This window comes from Anabrus simplex, chromosome 1 (genome assembly GCF_040414725.1).
Source record: "Anabrus simplex isolate iqAnaSimp1 chromosome 1, ASM4041472v1, whole genome shotgun sequence".
NCBI classification, from domain to species: domain Eukaryota; kingdom Metazoa; phylum Arthropoda; class Insecta; order Orthoptera; family Tettigoniidae; genus Anabrus; species Anabrus simplex.
Window position 1 is genome coordinate 1,320,054,669 of NC_090265.1, and position 27,100 is coordinate 1,320,081,768.

The 27,100-nt window shown below is 38.0% G+C and overlaps 1 protein-coding gene across 2 annotated transcripts in view; it reads right to left on the bottom strand.

Moving 5' to 3' along the window:
• Positions 1-1,526: 1,526 nt before the first annotated feature.
• The window catches only part of LOC136858303 (fatty-acid amide hydrolase 2), a 228,006-nt gene continuing 202,432 nt past the window's right edge, over positions 1,527-27,100 (bottom strand). For both annotated transcript variants that reach the window (XM_067137742.2, XM_068225486.1), the window contains exons 11-12: positions 16,278-16,460; positions 1,527-2,294 (exon numbers count right to left, since the gene is read on the bottom strand). In XM_067137742.2, the coding sequence (XP_066993843.2) occupies positions 2,169-2,294; positions 16,278-16,460 (309 nt within the window). In that variant the 3' untranslated portion in view covers positions 1,527-2,168. The remainder of the gene's footprint in view (positions 2,295-16,277; positions 16,461-27,100) is intronic.

Sequence of the window (27,100 nt, forward strand, 5' to 3'; positions counted from 1 at the left end):
TCTTGGATTTCTTACCTACTGACATCAATTTAGTCTTCGAAAGGCTAATTTTCATACCATACTCATTGCACCTATTTTCCAAGATACTAGACTACAGGCTTTTGGCACAATCTGCCATTAAGACCAAGTCGTCGGCATAGGCCAGACTGCTTACTACATTTCCGCCTGCGATAAAATAATGATGAAGACAACACATACACCCAGTCCCCGTGCCAGAGAAATTAACCAATGATAGTTAAAATTCCCGAACCTGCCGGGAACCGAACCCGGGACCCCTGTGACCAAAGGCCAGCGCGCTAACCATTTAGCCATGGAGCCAGACACAATTGCTTTGTTTTGCTATTAGCTTTATGTCGCACCAACACAGATAGGTCTTATGGCGATGATGGGATTGGAAAGGCCTAGGAGTGGGAAGATAACAGCCGTAGCCTTCAACAAGGTACATTTGCGTACGTCCAAGATGCACACTGGTTTACTGAGTCCGACAGTCGGCGCCGAGTCGACATAAGTATGTCCTGTGTTTTTAAGCGGGACTGGCCATAATGCACCTGCGCGCAGGAAGCCTGCACACTGGTAGTCTGACTCAGATATTTACCGGAATGATTCGTTCATTCTGGTTTCAGACAACCTGCCACGCAGGCTGTTGATTTTCATGTTGAGTGTGGTAATTCGCCCAGTTCTTCGTAAGCCTGTGTTCAAATTTTAACAAAATAAAACAAAACGTATCCGAACTCATTCTGAAATATTCAAAAATCTGTTTTCGTCGACAAGTAACTGTGGAAAAAGGTGTTTGTACTTCCCATAAATATATTTTAATTCATTTATTGGATGTATATCACTTCTCATTCGTTTTAACTTGGTTGTAACATTGTCACTTAGCAGCAATAGAGCTGCAGCCTGTACTCTTGTTAGTTCCATGCTACACTGATCAGTTGTATTTCATATCTTTTCTTTTGTGGCAGCTCTGTCTGCGCTGACAACCAGCTTTCATAGTGGCCACATCCCACCTGCCACTCGGAGTCAGACATTCAGCGCCGACTGTCTGACTCAGAAAACCAGCGTGCATCTTGGACGTACCCTTTGCCTGTGTGAAAATGGGAAACAATGGAAAACCATCTTCAGGGCTGCCGACAGTGGGGTTTGAACCCACTATCTCCCGGATGCAAGCTCACAGCCGTGCTCTCCTAACCACACGACCAACTCGCCCGGTAAATTGCTTTTTAAAAATTTCCCTGTACTTCACTTATCACTCATGTGGTATTGCCTAATAGTCCTACTTTTATGATGTTCCTTCCTATTACATTTATTTTTAACTACTACTAAGCTTCATAATCACTTATGCCACCTGTCACTTCAGTTTCTTTATAAAGCTCATCTGGTTTTATCAGCACCATGTCTAGAATACTTTTCCCTCTAGCTGGTTGCATTACTTACATGACAAGTGAGTCTGAGAAAAGAAATTTAGAAATGCATACACAGTAAGATTTTATTATTAATAATACAGTATGAAATGAATATAAAACATGTCAGAAGTATGATTTATTGCTATAAAGTAGGTATGGTATTTACAATTATTACAGGGTACAGAAGAAAAGGCAATTAGAAAGTTTCACACCAGTACCCTATCAGGCTATCACTAAGAACAGACCAGAATTCATAGGCATATATTAAGCAATATTTCCTTAATTTACAACTGTAAAGACCATCTCACAATCTTTGTGCTAAAGTGTACAGAGCTAGAAATATTTCACCAACTGTTATAATGAGGCTATAACACTTAAGGCCACTACAGTCACAACATTTGTGATGATTCCTTAAAATGACAGAGTAGTCTATAAAGAAATATATATATATATACATACAAAGAGAAATAATATTGCATTGCTTGTAGGTAATGATGTATGAATAATGTGGGACCTCAAAACAGATAGCCTCTGAAGAGATGCCAGTAGGGAAAAACTTACAATCCCATAATATTCATGAATAGCTTTATGTCATCTGCTATGAGATCAGCTACCGTATCACATTTAATAAAACACCCATCTGCTTGACTGGCTTCCATAAAAAGTCAAATAATAGCTTTTTGACCACAGAGTATCAGAGGAACCAAACTGGATTTAAAAATCCAAGCAGAAAATGCTGTAGTGAATTACTTGCTTACAGTTATGTTAAGAATGCTCCACAAATGTTCCTTCACGATGAATTTCTGGAGGTGGTACCCAGCCGCCAAATGCTACCTCTAGTTCTTGAGCCAGTAAAATGGAAAGTCTATCCTGGTATGGTGCAGCTATAATCTGTAAACCATACAACAAATAGAAAATTTTCCTCTAGCATTTAATATTTATCTTTAAACATGTGCACATCAGTCTTTCCTGACATCAACCTCAGTTGAGGAGCTAATGAAGATAAAATGAATGATGGTGAATGAAACTGGGTAAGGAAGTGGAAGGAAATGGCTGTGGCCTATGAATAGGAACTGCCTCAGCATTTGCCTGGAAATCACAGAAAACCATTCTCAGGACAGCTGATGGTGGGGTTAGAACCCACTCACCTCCCGAATGCAGAGCTTTGCTCCATAACCATAGTGTATTAACATGCACAGTCACTCCATGAGGCAGAACAATAATAGCATATCAATTACAAATTACTTAGAAATATTGTTTATTTTCTCAATAAACATATTTGAAGGATAGATAGCATATGCAGTTGATATTGAAATGACATTTATGAGAAATACTGTGTTTGAAAATATTCATTCTACTGATTAGTCTATACTTTATAAATGAAACAACTGTCTACATATCCCTATATATGCCTGCACATTACTTCTTTTATGTCACTCTTTAAGTCACTAGTAGAGCATCTCTTATCTTCTCCCTCCACTTTGAGACTTAGAACATTAAACATTAGACCTACCATTTCCATCTTTCTTTCAGTATAATGAATTTCACCCCGCTCCACATTTGATATCCTACACATTCTCACTGAGCAAGACTGTCGATTTGAATCCCAACTTTGGCAGCCCTGAGGATGGTTTTCCATAGTGTCTTCCTATTTTTACCCTAGGCAAATTCTTGGGCTGTACCTTCATTAAGGCTATCCTTGATACTTTACTAGTTCTCCCCATCTTCCCTTCTTGCATCACTGAAAACATTTGACGTGTTAGTGTGTGTGACGTTCAATAAGAAGCTACCCGACCTCTCCAAAGCTCATGCCAGTTGTCAGATATAATTTCAAGAGACTGATGATGATGAAGAATTGTGTCATAATACTTTTCTTTTATGTTATTCTAAATTTTAATACTGTCTTTCATTTCCTTGACTTAGTAAAGGGTTTTCCTTATAAAACCAGACTGCTCGCATGCAGCTGAACCAAGGCTGGGTGGCTGGCTGGCTGATTTTCCCCCCCCACCTACGGCCCACATGGCTATTTGGCTTGCATCCTGTTCTTCAATCTCCATGCTACATTTGTTTTTAAAGATAGGAAGATGGTTACTTTTAGAGCAACATACTTTAATATGTAAATGGTGTTATAAATATGAATCAGCTCGTTATGTTCATGCAGAGTTTATCAGGAGGTTCCACAGGCCTCCTTCCAGAACTTCAATTCATGATCTAGTGAGTAAGTTTGAGACTACTGGTTCAGTGATAAATGAGAAACACAATGCAAAGACCTACAGTGTTTAAAGAAGAAAAATTATACCAAATTGGCAACATTTCCAGCATTTGTTATGATATAAGAATTTAGTTTAGCTTCTTATATTGTACACGCAGATTGACAGATTTAAGAAGTGAATTCAGAGTACAGACCAGCTGTGGCAGGTGGGCCATGAGCATAGAGGAAGCCAACCGGCCTTGGCTTTGCCTCGTGCGAATGCTCAGGTTTCATACAGAAAATACTGCAAGTCACTGTACTTCTCTGTATTGCTTTTTCAATCTTGATATAACCTTATCATAAATTTTTTACAGTTTTCTGAAACATACTGAACAAGTCTTGAATGTCTCAAGATGTTTCCTCTTACCTTCTTTCTCCTGGTCAGACCATTCTCTTCTCATGCTTTCATTTAGTAATATCTTCTTTCGTGATTTACTCTATACAAGTTATCTTCAGTTTCTCTTTTGTAACACCACATATTCATTCTCTTACCCTCTCTCTCTGCCTGATCATGTTGCAGTCCTACCTATGTAAAGTATTGGTTATATAGTTTTAAAAATTTTGAGTAACCTACAGTATTTTCCATCCTTTCTTCATTAGCCTTTGTGACACTTTGAAGACACATTATATACTGCTTAACAAACAACCAATAAATTCCAACCCAGACCCCATAAGAAACCAGATCCACAACATAACACCTACTATCATGGTCTCCATGAATTTAATAATTTCTGAAAGCTTCTTGAAGCTTCAATCCTCTCTAATGCATCCTACACCTGGAGTCCTGTCTTATATTTCCTATAGTTAGATTTAGGCATTCATCAAACCTCAACAACCTTCTCCCTGTCCATGAAAATAATCAACCCTTACCCTCTTGTAATAATTTCCCCTGTAACTATAACTGTTGTTAACCCAGCCCTACATTCATTAGCAATACTATCAACAAGTTGTATGGCATACAAGGTCATAATACTGTCTACTAAATTCAGTGCAGGTTCTGCTCAGCTTTCTGCATTAACTTAGATTTCAAAACCAAGACAGATTGGTGAATACAGAAGATGGTTGATGGTTGAACTGGGTGTATACCCCCACTTTTTCACCTGAAACTGTATCTGGCATTTTTTAAGGGTTTGTTCTCTCAGAAGGTCAGTGGTGGACTACCTATCAAGACGATGGCCATGAAAGCCGAAGCTGTAATACTGATCAAATTGGTAAGAAACCATGCTTTTTTTCTGCTGGTATGCAACAGTATGCAGTACAGGCACCTATTTTTCCCAAGTTATAAAAGAAGAACTCTGATTTATTGACAGAAAAATTTATTTTAAATATTCCAACAGATGGTAATGTGTTCACAAATTCAATTTTCATTTCTGATTCTCGTACATTGGTACCATGGATGATGAACCAGGAACACTGGTCCAGTGATCATTGTCAAACTATTTCAAAGAAAAATGTGTCACACGTGCTTGCGAGCCGCTAGTTAGTGAACATGTGATGAGTTGCGTTGCAACCTGCTCTAACTCACCAAGGCTAAGTTATGACCCACCAAACATTCCATTCCTTCTGTTGTGAATAGCTCCGATAGTAATTATGGTAGAAAACATGAGATTAACACTACTATACTCACTGCTTTAATACCTTCAGCTCCACCAAGCCTCATCAAGGATTAGAAAAGTTATTTGATGGGGAAAGAAACAACTGCCATCCATGACTTTGGTATAAATAAGCTGTGAATACAGAACAACAGTACAGTCTTACTCCGTAGTCAGACTCGTGAGGCTGGCTGCTGCTGGGTGTCAGTGTAACAAAACGTCAAAGTTGGCGGAAACCTACAATACTGGTGAGAACAAACCCTTTACCTGACTACGTTTTAGGAGCTTAGCCGTGTAGCCAGTCATCATAACACCGAATATTTGCGAGTGAAATGAAAAAGTGCTGTACTTAAACATTTCTCAAGCGCCTAGTAACTTAGTATAATCGAACTTAGAATTTCTCCCATGCATTGAATACTCAGGGTACTCATGAATTAAAAATGTGTCAAATTGAATTCGAACTTAGAATTTCTCCGAACATAAATCAGAGATCGAACACTTAGATTATTTTATGAAATTAACATTTAGGAATAATTTCACATCATTTATTTATGAAATACCATTCTTTGTGTGAAATAACTTTTTTTGCAATTTACTAATATAAATTTAATTAATTTAGGAAAAATATGTTTTGGCTATATTTATTAAACTAGTATTTTAATATATCCTGAACAACCATAAAATACAAAGTCATACAATAAAGAAGAAAAACTTCATCCAGCTCTTTACCACGTGGTAGTGTATCGAGAATGGATGTGACATTACCACGCATTAGAGCTATGCCGATGTGCTGAATTAGATAAGCAGTTGATCACGTATCACCAGAAATCTGAGCAATCCATTTGCCAACCTCTCTGGTAAAACTGAGGCCCTCATTACCCCTGGTACCACTCGATTCAATGGCTACTGGCACGAAGAAAAATTTGTCCAACAAATTGCTGTATTTTCTTCTTTTAGTATTTTCCCTATTCAAGGCTGCACCTCTAGCACTCAATCATGAAGGGGAAAGATTGGACTGGGCGAATGTGTCGGCATAAGTAAAATCCCACAAGAGAGATTTACCCCTTTTCCATGGCACAAGTGTCATTCCGTCCGGCCTTTTACTGTCAGAACGACAGCAGCCAGTGCGCTCTCATACAGAAGAAACTTCTGCCTTTACTTTTCAAACAGGAAAGACCATGGAGGCCACGCCGATCTACATAGACACCGCAAGCTGAGCATTGGTGAGGCTCGCAGACGGCTGCTCCCAAACGTAAAGCCACAGCGATACTGAAACTCTCATTGGAAAGATGAAGACCAAGTGAAGGTGAAGGTAATGCTTGGAGCTATGCACCGGATTCAGGAGAAGAAGCAGCGAGGAGACGGACTTTGTCTTGAAAACTACCAGTTAGCTGCTGCAGAAGCAAGTGGAGATGACTGACAAGAGGAGCATCCCAAGCAGCTTGAATAATTATTTTGCCAATATCAGGGAGAACTATGCCGAATAAGCTTGACCACCGAAATGTGCTCTCTTGTACAGCAGCATCAGGGTTCAGGCATTCACCAGGTGGAAGGAGAGCCTTGACAAGATGAAGAGAACCATAGAAAGATATTAAAAGTGGTGGAATCACCAAATCTACAGCCTGATGAATGCCGAGGCCTCCAGAACCAACAGGAAGAAAAGCCTGTAACCAGGCATTGCCACTCAGGGAGCAATTGAGGATAGTTTCAAGGTCAAACTGAACTGTGTAACATTTAGACAGTGCTAGCTTTACATAAAATAACTTATCGTAATTTACAGGTCTAAACATTGTGTAAACAGAACCAATTTCATAATTAAAACTGACTTAGGAATAGTGTTCTATCTCTTTAGATTCAATCTGTTAAGTGAATGGAACTAATTTCACTACATTATTTATCTTCTAACAGTGTCGCATTTCAAGGTGAAAACATCATGTGAACGAGACTAATTTCACACGTATTATATTTGACTGTGAGTATCCAGTCAAAGTGAGTGTTGTATTAAGTTTTGTAAATAATATTTTCTTCAGTAATTAGCAGTGTTCAATTATGAATAAACTCTCCGAACTGTGTTACACATAACATAAAGGTCATTTGCATCCTCAAAGTCTGTGAACATATACAGTAGGACATTAAATATTTTATTTTCATGTGTTATCAAATGTAAGTGTTGTTTAGACAAGGTGCAGACTTGATTTCATTGACATTCAACTACAAAGTTCTAGTTGAATTATTTGATTTTCATCTCAAAGGGCAGTTCATTTCAAAAGATGTCTTGTGCCTGATTTTACTGACATTTTTCATGAACATGGACATTTCTTTAAGCCCTTCATGGCACCAATGAGCACCAATTAATATTTTCACTTCATCACTCAGTCATTATCCTAGTTGGATGAACCCACATGTGTGCTTACTCTTGTCATCTTGGGTGCACACAATCTACCGATTGAACTCCAAGATATTCTTGAATATCTGGGAACTTCCAAAACTTCTGGAACTCCTAGATCAGCCATCGAGGGAATAGTATGTGGTTTCCATGGTGTTGACTGCTGTTTCCTGACCTGAACAAGAGGATCACTGCTGGGCAAGAGGACATGAGGTTCGACCCAGGACAACAGTACAAGGAGATCTCATGCCTGTTACACTGTACTGAGGTGATATAAGACTAGTTTTTCCTTAATAATTTGAGGTTCAAAAAGACTATGAACTTCATTTGGTGTTTACCGTCTCATTCTCTGCACCTGCTCCAATTTAATGTACCATACATGCCCTGCGTCCAATCTCGTGGTCTCCAGTCTCAAAGTACGGGCATTGTCCTGGTACAATACATATTTCAAAGACTTCATAGGTTTGTAGTGCAGCTAGAAAAAGGAACTTTTTTTCACTTTCCGATTGTTTCTAATGTCAAATTATCAGTTCTATGTACGTTCTGCACATTCAGATGTTGCCGTGATTTTTTAATAACTCTACAGTAAGTTAAATAAGTACAATCTTTGTTCAAAATGTGTAAAATAAGTGGTTGCTTTATGTCAATGAGCAAAATGAGCAAGACTGAAAAAGTACAAGTCATCAAATCTACTTGTGATCCTGTAAAAGACAAAACTAGCACCAAAAATACATGTTACAAGATATTAAAATCTTTCCGCATTGACGGTTTTCACTTTACAAAGCAAATTTAATATGCCCTCGTGTTCAATACATATACATATCTCCGTCTTTAGGTGGAGTAATAAAAGATGGAGATATACTGTATATGTATTGAACAAGAGGACATAGTAAATTTGCTTTGTAAAGTGAAAATACATGTGGTGAAGAAGATCACAAAATCAAGACCAAAGGTTCATGGGGTCAAAGGGAAACAGGTTTTGATCATGACTGGCCAGACCATTGGACATTTTTGCGCAGAAGTGGTATCTGCAAGAGAAAGGAGTGGTTGGTGACGAGGGGATATATCAGAATGTATGTTACAAGTGTGGTAGTTGCTGTTTCACTCAGTTCAGTGAACATCCTCAGATACCTAAAATCACAATAACAAATTTATTTAACTGCCTGGAATTTTTTTTTCATATTTCCATTAAAACTGTAGTCAAAGGAATATGCTGTACATATAGTCATTCCAGAAACTATAAAACTCTTAACACTGATCTGCCATCCCCGCTGTGGGTGGGGGTGGTAGAATACACTCATAGCATCCCCTGCCTGCTGTAAAAGGTGACTGAAAGGGACCCAGGAAGCATGGGTTGGTGACAACAGGTTTCCTAGCTGAGTTTGGCATTGCTTCCACTTCCTCATGCCAAGCTCCTCACCTTCATATTTCCTCTCTGACCTCCTTTGGTCAACTCTTGTTCTCTTCTGACCCCAACAGTGAGGCCTATGGAATATTTCATTTTCACGCCCTTCATGGCCCTTCCCTTTCTTTTGCTGATACCTTCAAAGTTCAGACCTCATCCATTTTTCTTGCGATTAGAGTTAATAGAAGAGGGTTTCCCAGTTGTACTTTCTCTTAAAACAATAACCACTAACATCACTATCACCACTGATCACATTAAGATCAGTCAAATCAAGTTTGGTGTATGTTTCACTGTTGAATTACTGGGTTGGAAACAAGTTCATTCCAGACAATCATAAATATTTACCTCATGAATCTGCACATCTGCTGTACAACCCAGGCAGAGAAGTTGCCGAGATCACCACAACCAAGGGAACAACAACATAGTTGTTAATTTGGTTTATAATTCTGATACTGCAAGCACCTATTACAATCTGCGTAGTTTTGTATTTGTCAGCATGGAAGTTTATGGCAGCTTAAATGCTGTTACTATCACAGGGGCAAAACTGCTATATGAGCCCAGGAGAAGATTTTTGCTGTTTATGGCAAAAATGTTGTAACTGACTGGATACCTATTGTGACCGTACCGGCACAATTAGTATTTATTTCAAGTGATATGCTTGGTTAGAAAGCAGGCAGCTAGCTCTCTTTGTGTGGATGTTGGGTGTATCATCAGGTTGTGCAATAAGACGCCCGCCAGAGAGGCGCCTTCACCCGCCCACTGGGTGGCTTAAAGAATCCCCGAACTAGGCACACGTCATAGAAGAAGCAGGAGAAGAACACTATTTAGTGACTCCATATTGGAAAACAAATGCCAGCGTACAGCGATGCCAAAGCGATCGGGCTAAATTTAATGCATTTTCGGCGTAAATAAGGCTTGATTAGCAAAACTGCACCCGTCAGAGCAGTGTGCTGAATTTTGGTGGAATTATAAAGTCAGGAGTTCTGATAGAAAATACTCTCCAAGCGAAAGGCGTTGGTAAACAACTTATATAACTCCGTTAGCGTACGTACGCCTAGTGAAAAACCAGATGCCTTCGGGGACTCCCTACTTCCCCTCCAAGATGATAAATTAATTACTGCAGATCCGCCGAACATAACTCCGCATATCACAGCGCACTTGTGCATAACCGAGTCACACAGTCTAGCGTATTGCAAATTTCGACAGGCTGGTTTATCCAGGAGCAGTCGAAATAAGAGTGGGGATGAGCTCACTAAACCGCCCCTACCACCGGGGCTAGTATAAGTTTTTCGCACTTCCAGGGAGCTTCAGCATTCGTTGAGGAGCTTTCGACGGGAAACGACGGCCAGTTCGCTATCGAATTACTGCGCCTTTGTATACTATGTGAACAAAGCGGGAGTGAAATTTTTCAGTTTTTTCGCTTATAACTTGTGATAGGCAACAGACGATTACGGTAATGAGGTGTACTTAAGATATCGGTTGCAAAATAGACTAAGACTGCGTGAAATATGAAGTAGGATTTTGAATAACAACTACTTGAAAGTACGCAGAATTTCTGAAGGAGAACATAGAACTGTATAAATCCACGCTGTTTCCGAATAAAGCGCAGGTCAGATTATTAACTGATTAACAATCTAGTGAGGAATGTTCCTGAACTATTAAACCATACAGAAGATAGGGGTAGAGAGTTCTGCATCATACGGATGCTGGGAATGTCCGGCTTAACAGTGCAATTCGGGTAGACTAGCTGAAAGTAGCCGGTATATTCATCTTCATGTAACTGGCAGTGGGTAGCCAAAGAAGTAATAGGAGTGAATGGTAACACGTGTGCAAGAAATTGATAAATTGTGTAAATTACAATCTAATTTCAGCGATCCGTGTGCTACTAAAATGGATTACGCGAGACAAGATATGGAACTTCTGAACTCCAGGACTCCAGGATCCAACGCCATGGAGTAATCCAACATGGGTAGGCCTCCGGAACCTCCGGACCAGGCCGAAGACATCAACCGTTGAGTACAAAGTTTTGTTTCTTCTCCAATGCTAGTATTTCCCTTTGTAAATAACAGTCATGAAGTATAGGGTTAAAAATAACATTATAAATAGGCTTAATCCGCCTGAGAATGGTCGGGAATCCTTTTATGCATTTTGGTTTTAATTAATTAGATATAGGAAGGGAGTGATCCTTTGTTTATGTATAGAATTTGGGGCCCCTTTTAGTGGCTACATTTGCATGTTATCATATTTTGTTTATTTAGTGCTGAGAAGGAATTGAGGGGGAAAAGGAGTAGAATGCTATGTAGATTAATAATGTAGATCTCATCTGAGCAATTGCCTAAGTTACGCAGGGATTAGCGAGGTGACAGAGTCATCAACAAGTGCCCGTATAAAAAGGAAAGCCTTGGGCTAGAATCAGCACTATGTTCGTAAAGATATAGTTTGTTGCATGATAATATAAGTTGTGGCAGTACTGGAAGATGTTCAAGGATTGGAGTGCCGAGGTTTGAACCCCTGTCCCCCACTACACTAATGAGGTCTGTTAGTGTTTTTGGCAGGATTTAATAATTTTAATTAATTTTGATGATGATTATTATTATTATTATTATTATTATTATTATTATTATTATTATTATTATTATTATTATTATTATTATTATTATTATTATTATTTTCTTAATGTAACTTGATCAGTGTTTTGATACCGATACATTTCAAGGAAAAAAGGTGTGTGGTAGAACATCAGGAAATGTGAAAGACAAAGAAACACACTGGTGGAATGATAGGGTAAAGATTAAAGTGAAGGAAAAGAAAATGGCATGGAAGGCATGGAAAACATCTAAGACTGAAGAAAGTAGAAGAAAATATGTGGAGGCAAAGAATTTGTCCAAGAAAGTAGTGGAGGAAGAAAAGAGGAAAAGCTGGGCCTTATTCACACAGAAATTGAGAGATGATACGCAGGGCAGCAAGAAATTACTGTATGGTATCTTAAGAAACAAAAAGAGAGATCAAGTAAACACCAGATTTGTGAAGGATGAAGGTGGCATAATTTTAACAAAGCCAGAAGAAATAAGAAATAGATGGAGAGAGTATTTTCAGAAGCTGCTGAACATAAGAACGGATGACAGTCATTCAATGGACGACCAGGAAAGACAATTAGTTGACGAAGAAATGGATAAAGAAATTACAATGAATGAAATTGAAATGGCAGTAAGAAAGATGAAGAATGGAAAAACTGCTGGAATAGATGAAATTTCAGTGGAGATGATAAAGGCAGCTGGAGTTGTAGGCCTGCAGTGGACATATCGGGTTCTCAGGAATGTCTGGGAGAATAAGGAGGTCCCTGAGGATTGGCAAAAAGGAATAATCATCCCAATTTTCAAGAAAGGTGATAAGAAAGTTTTGAAGAACTACAGGGGAATTACTCTAATATCCCATGTTGCTAAGATAATGGAAAGAATACTGGAAAGTAGAATAAGGTTGAGGGTTGAGAAGCAGATACAGGAAAATCAGTTTGGTTTCAGAAGTGGAAGATCAACAATAGAGCCCATTTTCATTATGAGACAACTAATGGAAAAGCATTGGGAGTACGGGAAGGATATGGTGATGACATTCATTGATATTGAAAAGGCATATGACAGTGTCCCTAGGACGAAAGTTTGGGACAGTCTGGTGCAAAAAGGAATTGGACAGGGATTAATAAAAATGATCATGGCATTGTATAAGGAATGTTGTAGTTGCGTGCAAACACAAGTTGGCAGGACAAGTTGGTTCAAAATAACTAGTGGGCTGAGACAGGGAAGTGTTCTATCACCAATCCTGTTTACAATAGTAATGGATGACATCATAAGAACAGCAAAAGCAGCATATGGAGGAAGAGAAATGAACATGATGTTATTTGCAGATGATATTGTGATTTGGGGAGAAGACGACAGGAAGGTTCAAGAACAGTTGAATGTGGTGAATGGGAAGATTGAAGAATGTGGATTGAAAATAAGTGTAGAAAAGAGTAAAACTCTTGTTATGACGAGAGGGGAGAAAGAAGGGAAAGGTCAGATTAGACTTGCAGACAAGCCCCTGGAAGTAGTGGAAACGTTTAAATACCTGGGGAGTGAATTAATGGAGAATGCTCGACTGGATGCTGAGATTAGTAAAAGGATTCAAGCTGGAAGTTGTTTCTATCATAGTGTAAGAAATATGTTATGGGACAAAGATGTGCCAATGGAAGCAAAGGATACTATGTACAAGATGTATTACGTACCCATAACAACTTACGGAGCAGAAACTTGGACAATGACAAAGAAGGATGAGAGTCGAATACAGGCAGCCGAAATGAAATTCTTGAGGAGTATGATACAGAAGAGTAGACGAGACAAAATAAGGAATGAGAAAATCCGGGAAGAAATTGGAGTGGAAAAAATGAATGATAGAATAGAGAAGAGCCGACTAAGATGGTTTGGGCACATAAAGCGAATGAGTGACGAAAGAATGCCAAAAAAGGTGATGGAAATGCAAATCCAAGGAAGGAGAGGCCGTGGACGACCTCGATTGAGATGGAAGGATACCATTCAACGCAGCATTATAGAAAGAAACCTGGACTGGGACACAGTGTTGGAGGAGGAGTGGTGGAAAGACCGAAGAAAGTGGAGAGGAACCATATTTGCCCCTACCCGGCTACAGCTGGATAAAGGGAAATGATGATGATGATGATGATGGTGACATTTCAAGCAAAAGGTTAGAAGATTATTATTATTATTATTATTATTATTATTATTATTATTATTATTATTATTGTTATTATTTTACCAAAGGTATTTTGATTGATGATTTATACCGATAGATTTCGAGCAATAGGGTAGTATCTGATAGGTACACACTCTCGCCTCAGAGGCGGAGAAATAGGAGTATTGCTGTGGTCAGTGGCTAACGGATGGTGGACTTTTGGAAGGAGAGAAGATACGAGTCGAACTCCAGACCTCCAGAGATATGAGAGAGTGAAATATGAATTAACGGTCGAATTTGAGAAATGATTCTCGTGTACTGAAGGTATGTGGGCTGGCCCGAGCATTGAATGAAATGTGCCAGTTTTCTAATGAATTAATTTGATGGACACAGAAAGAAAAATCCTAGTGGGAAGCAGGTTGAATAGTGTCTTTAGTCTCCGGACCGTGGGACAAGTGACAGCCGTGAATTTATGGCTGAGAGGGGGAGAATCTGGAACAGGGAGGAATAGAGACAAGCAGAAAGGTTGGTTGGACCAACAGTCTGTTTTCTTTTGAGAATAAAGACAGCAAGTTCTTTAATTGCCACGCCGTAGACCATGACCCACAGAGCAATATAGATGTTTATTTTTGTTATGACTGTTCGATACATGATTAGATTAATTAGGGCTTGATTACAGTACCCTGGATGGAGACGACCAGAGTCTCAGGTTCAAACCTCGTGTGGGCACAGCAGGGATCAACAGCTCGCTAAGACAGCGGGTTACAACGGGTTAATTACAGCTATTGTCTTTATTGATACATGTGTTTGATATATTTCTTTTCCAGGAAGTGTTTTGTTTACTTATAATCGATGTCGATTTGAATCTAGACTTCGTGAAAGTCCACTGGTAGTGATTGCAAATGATAATTCGTTGTTCAAGTCTGTTTAATTTTATATGGAAGACTTGAGTCCATTGTTTTTATTTTCCTTCTCCGTGTTTTAGTGACGGATTTCTGATATGGTCAGAATGTTCGGATTAATTATGTTTTAATATTTACTTTAATGATTTCTTAAGTTAGCCGACCATTCAAAAAAAAAAAACGGACAGTTGTCTTGAGTGTAAATAGAGTCAAATGTGTAATACGGGATTCAGTCCCATGGAATACTCGCATTGGGGGGAACATGGCTTGTTTTGTTTTTGTGAATATGGTAGGGTCATTTTATTGTGTATGTCGTACTCAATGATTTATGGTAACCGGGTGATAGAACGCACAAAAACAATCGCGATAATACACAAAACAATTTGTGTAGCAGACATCCAAACTAATGTAATAGTTATGTAAGCAATATAGGACACAGGCAATTCAAAGTGATTGTATGTGAAAAAGTGAGATCATATTAATAACCTCTCGGTAATTCTCTGTTTTGGTAGAGAGGGATATGGATATTTATGTCTGTGTCAAAAGGAAAATTTATTGGATTAGAGAAAGTAACAGCTAACGTTGCCGTTCACATAGATTTTGTCTGTGGAATGTGGAGGTAACAGTGGATGTCAATGGCAGTACGGATTTTTCCACTGCTGAAATAAGTGATTGCTTATATCAATTGTGTAAGAAGTATCAAGAGTGTATCTAAATTTTGTATATTTCACCGAGTAAATAGTAAATTGTTCTAAACGATTTCATGCCTATCTATACCGAAAAACATGCATCCTGAATCCTCTTCCGTTCATTGTAGGCCTTTAAGATAGTTTATGTTTGATAGCCTCTATATGCCGCGAACGGTCTTCGGCCCTGAGGAGTCCGTGTTCAGACCTCAGGAACGGGAGAGTAGCTTTGATCTAGCTGAGTCGAATGGTCGATAACTTTTCATGTGAGTGGATTAAGTATACAATCCCAATGAGGAGAAATCGGCACAGACCAAAAAGATCCCTTGACTATCGACTTCCGTGGAGCATGGTCCCATGTGTTCGTGACCCGAAAGGGTTGGTTTGTTGTCACATGGTCCCATGAGTCATGGGGGACGGTGGGAAAGGTTCCACTATATCAGAAGTAATTTTCAATATTTGCATCTGTAAATTTTTCTTTACAAGATAAACCTCATATCAGAAAATCTATGAGTGTCAACAGAAAGTCTGAAGAAATTACTTTAAACAACCCAAGTATAACATGGAAGGGAGTAGCACAAGAACTGTATGCAGCCTCAGTATCAGAGAGGTGCTGTTTTTCTTTCATTCTCTCTTCCCTTCACTCCACTTCCATCTATTCTAGCCCTTCACAATTTAAGAATGGACACTATCATTTTCCCTCTCTCCAACCTTTCTTTCTCTATCCTTAGGGAAAATGACATAGTGTGGTGGTGGTGATCATTGTTATTCTCACTTTATTACTTTTATCCTCAAGTATCAGCACATCAGCTATAGCCTAGAGTGGCGGATATATTAAATATAGCCATCCAGGTCATAGTAATTGAAATTCCTGTAGGCATCAAATTAGAATTTTATGGACATTGAACAAATGTATAGGCAGACTATACGAACCTGAATACTGATTGGTAATCCATTTTTGGTTAGTCCCACGGGGCAGTTAGTGGCTGGGAGTTCAAGTGTATTGAAGACAGCACTATAAACAGAATTAAAAAATTTGAAGTACATCTCCATGTGGAAACCTGCAGGGTCTGTGAATGTTGGGTAGAGAAACACTCCATCATCTCCAAGTAGTGTCTGAAAAAATTGAGAAAACATTTTTAAATTAGTATATGATATAGAAACACTTCTGAAACATGTCTATTTTTGGAGAAATACAATCTGAATGCTACACAAACAGAATTACATCAGTTCTTTGATCTTATTTGGTTGACAAATAAGATCACCATAGTGGTTGGATTAGTGGCGGAGGACATAGTTATACTAAGGCTAAGTAAAACTTAGTGAAGGGGAAGAAAATACAAGATGGAGAAGATGAGTACAAGCTGTTTTACAGTGGATATCAACTGGATTATATGATAAGTTAATTAAGATTTTCCTCATTATACATGATTGGATATGTAAGGTATGGTACCATAGTGTTTTAGGTTTTCTGTTGTTATAATTGACCTCTCCCCAAAATATTTTATGGTAGGTTATCTGCTTTATTTTGTCTGTCACTGATACACTGAAACTGAGATATAACTTATTGTGTTGTCATTGCAGGCTACAGATAATGGAGTGTCAAGTGGACACAAATGAGTATTTCTGATACTAGTACCTACTATTCTTCACCTTCAAACAAAGTTTCAAAACTGCTAAAGCCACTGAAGATATTTGTGTAGTGTATGGGTATTGTACAGTGACTGAAGAACTGCAAAAATTTTCTTGGATAATTCAAAAAGGAGAATTTCAACTTTGACTCTTTTTATTCTTGTTGATATGTGATTGAATAACTGACTGTCCTGTTTCCATTAAATATTAAATATCTAACTAAAATACATTGCTTGTTCCTAATAGATTTTCTGAATTCAAAGTCAGTTATAAGTCTGTTATGGATCTGGTGCACATGTAACACAGAATAGCCTCATGCATGAGGAATTAATTTGCAACTGCTAATACTATACTATCACAGAAGTCCAGTAAAGGCTTCCCATTCATAGTTGCTTTCATAACTTTCCCACATTCTCCTCAACCATCCCACAGGGCAGTATTATTGGACCTTATGTTTTGTTATATATATATAAATGAGAACTGTAATCACAGATAAGGCTATTTGCAGATGATGTTATACTGTTGCAAGGATAGCAAATGAGTTGAAGGATTGAGAGCGACTGCAGGGGGACTTAGACAATGTTGTGAGATGGACAGCAAACAATGGTATGATGGTTAATGGGATGGAAAATCAGGTTGTAAATTTCATCAAGAGAAAAATTAGTCCTCTCAGTTTTAATTACTCAGGTGATGGAATGATAGTAACTTATGGGGCTCACAGTAAGTGTCCAGATGTTAATACTGTATAAGTAATGATCTTCAATGGGGTAAGTAATCACATTAACAAGGTTGTAAAGACTTGTGAAAATTTAAATTTATAATTCCACCTTTACAATACTGTAATTGTCTTTATTGAAAAGACTACATTAGACTACACTCGTGATACATGTTTCATCCTCTTATGGGACATCTTCAGTCACACATACAAACATTGAAAATAAGGTGAGTAAATAAAAAAAAGGTGGAGTTATACTGATGATGCAAGTTGAACTTGATTGTGTGTTGACAATATGGGCCTCCTCGCCCGTCCTATGTCGACCACTCCACCTCAAGTGCTAAAGCTTTATCTAATCAAGAAAGCTATTTTAATGTGGCATTATCATCACACTATTTTATGTACAATCTATATAATATATAAAATAACTTGTCCTGACTGATTGATTCATCATCGCCGAGCCAAAACTACTGGACATAAAGAAAAGAAATTTTGGGGATACATTCATATTAACATGTAGGTGCTCACTAAGAGAGAATTTTTTAATATTCCGTCGCTAAGGGGGTGAAAAGGGGTGGGGGGGTGAAATTTTAAAATGTGTGTATCTGTATTTCAAAACTTTAAAAGTTTACAGATGTAAAAATTGGTATTTAGAATCATCTTTAAAAATAAGAAAACAAGTATTTTTTATTTTTGGAAAATCCCAATAGGAGGGGTGAAAAAGGGTGAAAAGGGAGTTGAATGACTTTAATGAGGATACTTATATCTCAGAAAGTGAAGATATTACAGACCTGAAAATTGGTATTTGGGATCTCCTTTGAAAATACAGAAACAGATATTGTTTTGTTTTTGGAAAATCCAATTAATGGGAGGGTGTAAAGGGGGGTGAATTTTTAAAATGTGTGTATCTATATCACAAAACTTTGAAAGTTTACAGATGTAAAACTTGGTATCTAGAATCTCCTTTAAAAAATAAAGAAACATGTATTTTTTGTTTTCAGAAAATCCCAATAGGAGGGGTGAAAAGGGGGTGAAAATTTTCTTGAATGCCTTTAATGAGGATACTTATATCTCAGAAACTGAAGATATTACAGACCTGAAAATTGGTATTTGGGATCTCCTTTAAAAATAAAGAAACATGTATTTTTTAGTTTTTGGAAAATCCAATTATTGGGGGGTGGGGTGAAAAGCGGGTGAATTTTTTAAATGAGTGTATCTGTATCTCAAATCTTTTTAAGTTTACACATGTAAAAATTGGTATTTAGAATCTACTTTAAAAATAAAGAAACATGTATTTTTTGTTTTCAGAAAATTGCAATAGTAAGGATGAAAGAGGGTGGAAAAGGGGTTGAATGCCTTTAATGAGGATACTTATATCTCAGAAACAGAAAATATTACAGACCTAAAAATTGGTATTTGGGATCTCCTTTGAAAATCAACACGTATTTTTTTTGTCTTTTGAAAATCCAATTAATGGGGGTTAAACAGGAGTGACAAATTGGGGTGAATTTTCAGAAAGACTATATCTACAGTATATCTCAGAAACCTAAAATGTTATAGACGTAAAAATTGGTATTTGGAATCTCCTGTAAAAGTAAAGAAACATAGGTGATTTGTTTTTGAAAACTCCACTTAAGGGGAGCTAAAAAGGGGGTGAAATTTTAAAATGAGCATTTCTAAAGTATATCTCAAAAACTTAACATATTACCAAAGTGAAAAATAGTAATTTTATCTCTATTAAAAATAAGGAAACCTGTATTTTTTGTTTTCTGAAAAACCACTCGGGTGGAGGGGCGAAAGTGACTGAAAATGGGGTTAAATTATTTTAATTAGGATACTGATATCTCAAAAGCTGAAGATGTGACAGACGTGAAATTTGGTATTTGGAATCTCCTTTAAAAATAAAGGAATATGTATTTTTTGTTTTTGGAAATCCACCTAAAGGGGGGAGGGTGAGGGAAATTGAAAAATTATTTGAATTACTTGTATGAGGATACTATTATCTCAAAAATGAAAGATTTTCCAGACATGAAAATTGGTATTTGGAATCTGCTTTAAAAGTAAAGAAATACGTATTCTCGAAAAATCCAACAGGTAAAAGTATTGAAAAATTAATTTAATTTTACGAGGATACTTACATCTAATAAAAACTAAAGTTGTTACAGACGTGAAAATTGGTATTTGCATCTCCTTTAAAAACAAAGATAAAAGTGTTTTGGGGGGGGAATCATCTTGGGGCGTGGTAGTGAAAAGGAGTTGAATTCGTTTTATGAGGACACATATCAAAAACTGAAGATGTTAGAGTCGTGATAATTGGTATTTAGAAGATCCTTTACTGTTAAAGAAACAAGTATTTTTTAACGGGAAATTCACTTCGGGGGGGGGGGGGGAGGGGAGTGTGAAAGGAAGTAAATAAAGTGAATTCTTTTTATGGAGATACTTATATCTCAGAACTGAAGGTAACAGACGTGAACATTGATATTTGGAATCTCCTTTAAACATAAGGAAACACACCTTCTTTTCTTAGGGGGGAGGGGTAAATCAATTTAACGGCAGTGGGGTGAAAAAAGGAGTTGGGACTCATTGATTTTACTGCTCATAATGTACTTATTCTGATCATAAACTGATCATTTTTAATCTTTCCGGGGTTCGTTTTCAAGAACCATCTTTTCCTTTGGAGAACATAAAGTTAGATTACAGTAGATTCTCCTGGCATATAAATAAAAATTTTAACACATTTGAAATAAACGATAGGAATGATATTGGTCATGCAATTGTTCACCTCTATAATAAGGTCAATAATGTACGGAAGTATATCATTCATGTCGCCAAAAATATCACGCACTTGTCTACGCACGACAATGCTGCTGGCCACATTGTCAGCAATGACAATGGCAGGAGATGTAATTTACCACCAAGTAGCGGTCTTGCATCTTGCTGTGTGTTCCAGACCAGCAATAATAATAATAATAATAATAAGAAGAAGAAGAAGAAGAAGAAGAAGAAGAAGAAGAAGAAGAAGAAGAAGAAGAAGAAGTTCTGGACCATTGTCAAAATGTGCTGACCATACTAGAAGTGGGTCCTGGCTGGGTAATGACTATGATTGCAGTCCGGCCACGGGCTCAGTACCGCCAAGGCACCCAAGACAACACCACGCCGGATCTCCTCAAGGATTTGACCCATATTAAAACTGCTTATAGGAAAAGATGGCAAAGATTTAGGGACCCAACTGACCAGGTGGAATACCTGGACCTAGCCCGAGAAGTACAAAATCGATTGCTGGAAAGAAAGATTGAAAAATGGAAGGAACTATGCAGTAATCTCTCAGAAAATGAGTCAGATCATGAATTTCGGTGGATTCTCTCAGAAAACAAGTTAGATTGCGAATTTCAGTGGATTATATATAAAACTTTAAGCATTCAATTTTAAATTTCATTATAATACCGCAGCGAAGCAAGGGTATCTTACTAGTAGGCATATAATTTTATTCACACAGTCACTCATGTTGTTTTATAATTGGGCAATTCTATGAATATAAAAAACATTTTAATCTGTGTTTTAACTGGACTTCATGCTTCATATCATGTTCATGCTGCACCATTTTAACATTCAAGATTGACAAGATGCCAACACACCGTGTCACAAGATCTGAAGACTTTTTATTTACTTATTTCAATGTGTCCTCACCTTATTTTCAAAGTTTGTATGTGTGACTGAAGATGTCCCATAAGAGGATGAAACATGTATCACGAGTACAGTCTAATGTAGTCTTTTCAATAAAGACAATTACAGTATTGTAAAGGTGGAAATATAAATTTAAATTTTCACAAGTTGATACTTTGACAATACGGGCCTAAATATGAAATTTATAATGTATAATGTTGTAAAGACAGTTTACAGATCCCTTCACATGATTATGAGGGTATTTAGGGGTTGTAGTAATGATGTAAAGAAGAGGGTAGACATACACTGTCTCTGGTCTCTGGTAAGACCCCAAACTAGAGTATTGTTCTAGTGTATGGGATCTACACCAGGATTACTTCTTACAAGAACTGGAAATGATCTAGGTTTGTTCTGGGTGATTTCCGACAAAGGAGTAGTGTAAAGAAAATGTTGCAAATTTTGGGCTGGGAGGACTTGGGAGTAAGGAGAGCTACTTGACTAAGTGGTATGTTCTGAGCTACTAGTGGAGAGATGGCAAGAAATGATATTAGTAGGTGAACATGCTTGAGCAGAGTTTTTAGAAGTTGGAAAGATCATAATATGTATAAATTTGGAATTCAAGAGGACAAATTGGGGCAAATATTAATTTACAGGACAAGGTTATGGATTGGAGAAATGTATCAAGGGATAAGTTTGATAAATTTTCAAGTTATTTGAAAAAATTTAAGAAAAGGCTAGGTAAACAAGTAAATGGGAATCTGCCACCTGGGCAACAGCTCTACATGCAGATGACCGACCAACCGACTGACTGACTGCTCTTCTCATTATTATCCTTCAGTGTTATTTCCATTTCTCACACTGAAATCACCCATTAGCACTATCCTGTCCTTGCTTTTGATGCTGACTATAATATTACTTGGTGCTCTATAAAACTTGTCTACTTCATCCTTATCTGCTCCCTCGTATGGTGAATACACTGAGACAATTCTGTTTTAATTCCCACAATCACAAAATTTATCTATATCATTCTTTCATTTGTGTGTCTAACAGAAACTATGTTACATGATATAAGTTACAGTATATTCCTGATGAATGGTCTTATCTCACACTCTTCCCCTACCCTTATAATACCTTGCAATCTCCTATGTTTTCTTTGCCATCTTCCCTTACCTGAACATCATTAACTCCTAACATACCCAGACACACACTCTTTGCTGTCTCAGCCAGTTTTAAGTCCTTTCCACTATGTCAGGTTGAGTGGCCCAGATGGTTGAAGTGCTGGCTTTCTGGTGCCAAATTTGCAGGTTTGATCCCAGCACAGTCTGGTGGTATTTGAAGGTGCTCAAATATTTCAGCCTTGTGTTGGTAGATTTACTCATACATGAAAGAATTACTCCTGCTCCTCCTCCTCTTCTTCATCATAATCATCATCATCAGTAAAATCATCATCATCATCATGAAGTCCATCTCCATAGCATAAGAGTTAATAATACTAACTGCCAAGCTCAGTGGTCTGGGTTTCACTCCTGGTGCTACCAGTCATTTAAGAATAGCAGGAGGGCTGATATGTGTTTAAAATGTATTTGAAGTTCACCTCTATTGGGTGTGTACTTGAAAAGAGCTACACCACAAGATTAATCTTTATCATAATAATTTCCCCTTATCCAGTTCCAGCTATGTAATTCTCTACATTCTTCTCTCATTCCAGCATTCTTCCTCCATGCCGTGTGGCCTTCGGAGAGGCCTGGTGCAGGTCTTCTGATTTGATGCCTGTAGGCGACCTGCATGTTGTAATGAGGATGAAATGATGGTGAAGACGACACATACACCCAGTCACCGTGGCAGGGAAATTAACCAATTATGGTTAAAATTCCCGACCCTGCCAGGAATTGAACCCAGGACCCTTGTGACCAAAGGCCAGCACGCTAAGCATTTAGACATGGAACCGGACTTCTTCTTCCATAATTCTCTTCCATTACAAGTTTCCTCTACTGCACGACAAAGTTCCAGCACTTCACAAAAAATAATATAATTATTCTTATTATTCTTTTTACTGTAAGTCCCACTGATACTGACAGCAAACCACCAAATCTCATCTCATTTGCTACAATCTTTCCTACTTTTAAAGACACCACTCACACTTATTCATCTCTTCTTTACATCATTACTACAACCTCTAAATACCCTCATCTGAGTGCAATATCTATCGATATTCATCATGAGACCTGTGCAGTTTATGGACCAAACATTATGAGTGACTCACACAATGTCATTCATTGCCATCTCTCCACTGCAACACTACTCTTTTATTGAAAATCACCCAGAAGAAGTTGATGTACCTGCATCTATTGGCAAGGCTGAGATGCCATTACGGAAATAGTCACCCTTGTGTACGTTTGTTGGCAAATATTTGAAATGGCCTCATCGATTGAGTGTCCCACCGACTATGAAGTCTGGTCTGTTATTCGTTTTCTGAGTGCAATATCTATCGATATTCATCATGAGACCTGTGCAGTTTATGGACCAAACGTTATGAGTGACTCACACAATCTCATTCATTGCCATCTCTCCACTGCAACACTACTCTTTTATTGAAAATCACCCAGAAGAAGTTGAGCTGCTTTTCTTTGGATTTTTTCAGTTCATGAATTAAGTAATCCTGATGAGGGTCCCATACACTGGAACCACACTCTAGTTAGGGTCTTACTAGAGACTTATATACCCTCTCCTTCACATCCTTACTACAACTCCTAAACACCCTCATAATCATGTGCAGAGACCTGTACCCTTTATTTACAATCCCATTTATGTGATTTCCGAAGGAAGATATTTTCTTATATTAACACCTTAGTACTTACAATGATCCCCAAAGGGAACTCTCACCCCATCAATGCAGTAATTAAAACTGAGAGGGCGTTTCCTATTTGTGAAACCCACAACCTGACTTTTAACCCTTTTTATCAACATACCATTGCCTACTGTCAATTTTGCAACATTATCGAGGTCATTTTGCAATTTCTCACAATCTTGTAACTTATTCATCACTCTAGACAGATTAACATCATCTGCAAAAAAGCCTATCTCTGATTCCACTTCTTTACTCATATCATTTATATTTATAAGAAAACATAAAGGTCCGATAATACTGCCTTGAGAAATTCTCCTCTTAATTATAACTCTAATTATACTCTAATTCTCTGAGATCTATTACTTAGAAATATATCCACCCATTCAGTCACTCTTTTGTCTAGTCCAATTGCACTCATTCTTGCCAGTAGTCTCCCATCATCTACCCTATCAAATGCCTTAGACAGGTCAATCGTGGTACAGTCCATGTGACCTATATCTACGAGGCATGTGTTTTAAGTAAGTACCGTTTTGATATTCCTCCGATGCAGCGCTGCGGTCGGCATTCCGTGCATGCACACTGTGTACCTGCATCTATTGGCAAGGCTGAGATGCCATTACGGAAATAGTCGCCCTTGTGTACGTTTGTTGGCAAACATTTGAAATGGCCTCACCGATTGAGTGTCCCACCGACTATGAAGTCCAGTCTGTTATTCGTTTTCTGAATGCAATATCTATCAATATTCATCATGAGACCTGTGCAGTTTATGGACCAAACGTTATGAGTGATGGAATGGTTAGGAAATGGGTTCGAGCATGTAAAGGTTGCCGCAAAGATGTGCGTGATGAAGAACGGAGTGGGAGATCTTCAGTCATTAGCGAAGATTGGGTGCAGGCAATTGACCGAGCAGTGAGAGAAAACAGAAGCTTTACGATTATGTCGTTATCTGACGTGTTTCCTTGAGTTTCTCGAAGTGTTCTTTATGAAATTTTGAGTGAACGATTAAATTACCGAAAGGTGTGCTCACGCTGCGTACCGAAAATGTTGACAGAAGAGCACAAAAGCAAACTTTTGGGCAGTGCCTTAACTTTCCTGGAGTGTTACCATGAGAAGGGTGATGATTTTTTGAGTCAAACTGTAATGGGGGATGAAACCTGGGTGACCTGCGTTACACCTGAATCAAAACGGCAGTCTATGGAATGGCGACATTCAATTTCACCTAAGAAAGTGAAGTTTAAGCAAACAATGCCAGCCCAGAAAATCAGGTATACTGTATTTTGGGACAGAAAGGCAGTGTTACTGGTGGACTTTTTACCCCGTGGTGAGACAATCAATTCAGCAACGTATTGCGAGACCTTAAACAAATTGCGCCGCTTAATTCAGAACAAAAGGGCATGGCATGCTCAGTAAGGGCGTCCTTTTGCTTCATGACAACGCCTGCCACATGCAGCTCATTGAACCCAAGACCTCATCACATCATTTCGCTGGGAACAACTCGATCATCCTCCATAAAGTCCTGATCTTGCGCCCAGTGATTACAACTTGTTACTGTATTTGAAGAAACATATGGCCGTCAAACGCCACAATGATGATGATGGTGTCAAGAAGGCCATTTCCCTAAATGTACCTCCCTATAACCCTTCTAAACAAATTTCATGGGTCATGTATCTATCAGCTTGCATTCGGGATATAGTGGGTTAAATTCCCACTGTCAGCAGCCCTGAAGATGGTTTTCTGTGGTTTCCCATTTTCACACCAGGCTGTGCATTAAATAAGGCCATGGTCACTTCCTTTTCACTCCCAGCCCTTTCCTATCCCATCGTCGCTATAAGACCTATCTGTGTCGGTGCGACTTAAAGCATTAATTTTTTTTTTCTGAGCTCAGTCAATTTCTCTTAAATAGGATGCTGTGCTGCTTACACATAGTCCCAGCGAGAATTACAGAAAAGCCTCACAGTTATAGATTAATTAAATTAAGACTCAAAAGAAATGGCTTCCATTATAACAAATTTCTCCTTTAATGGTTTTGGGACCACTGGTGGATTGTGTAGTCCTATCCACCTGAGTATGAGGAGGACCATGACTCAGAAAATGTCCGAGATACTCACTCAAACTCTTTAGCAACTGGAATCCTGACTCTCAGGATCAGTACAAGGCCACTCAACTGTTGTGCATGGTCCTCAAAACTAGGATGTGAGTACAGCAACCCATTTCATGAACCACAGGAGATAAGAAGGCATATAATAATACTCATAAACAATTCATAATTGAATTCCATGTTACTAAGGAAGAAAAAAACTACTAGAAAGAAGAATTAGGGTGGAAATGCTACTAGAAGAAAAACAGTTAGGTTTCAAATGTAGTAAATTAACAGTGGAGCTCATTCCTGAATAAAGAAATTAAGGAAAAGCACTGGAAGTATGGGAAGGACATGATTATCATATTGACTGATTTAAAATAAGTACATAATAATGCCATCAGAGAAAACATGCGGAAAAGTTTGGTACCAGTACAGGAAGGTACAGGCAGCAATGAAAGTGGTAGAAGCATTGTATTTTTAATGTTTCAATAGTGTTGATTTATAACTGTTATGTTCTTCAGTGTGATAACATTTATGAACAAATAAAATGTTAAAAATACCTCAAAATAAAAATAAAAGATTATACCTGAAAGAGAAACATCTTAATTAAAAGAGAATGACATGTTTTGTTCTCAAAAGAACATCATCAGATTCTAAAATCTGTTATTACCTAGGTATATGGTTTGTTTTTCAGGTATTTTCTAAAGTTTAGTTATTCAAGTGATACAGGAAATATTAAATTAGGAAATGAAGTCTTAATGGAACATACATACATACATACATTATCATTATAGACTGCTTTGCCTTTCAGCGTTCAG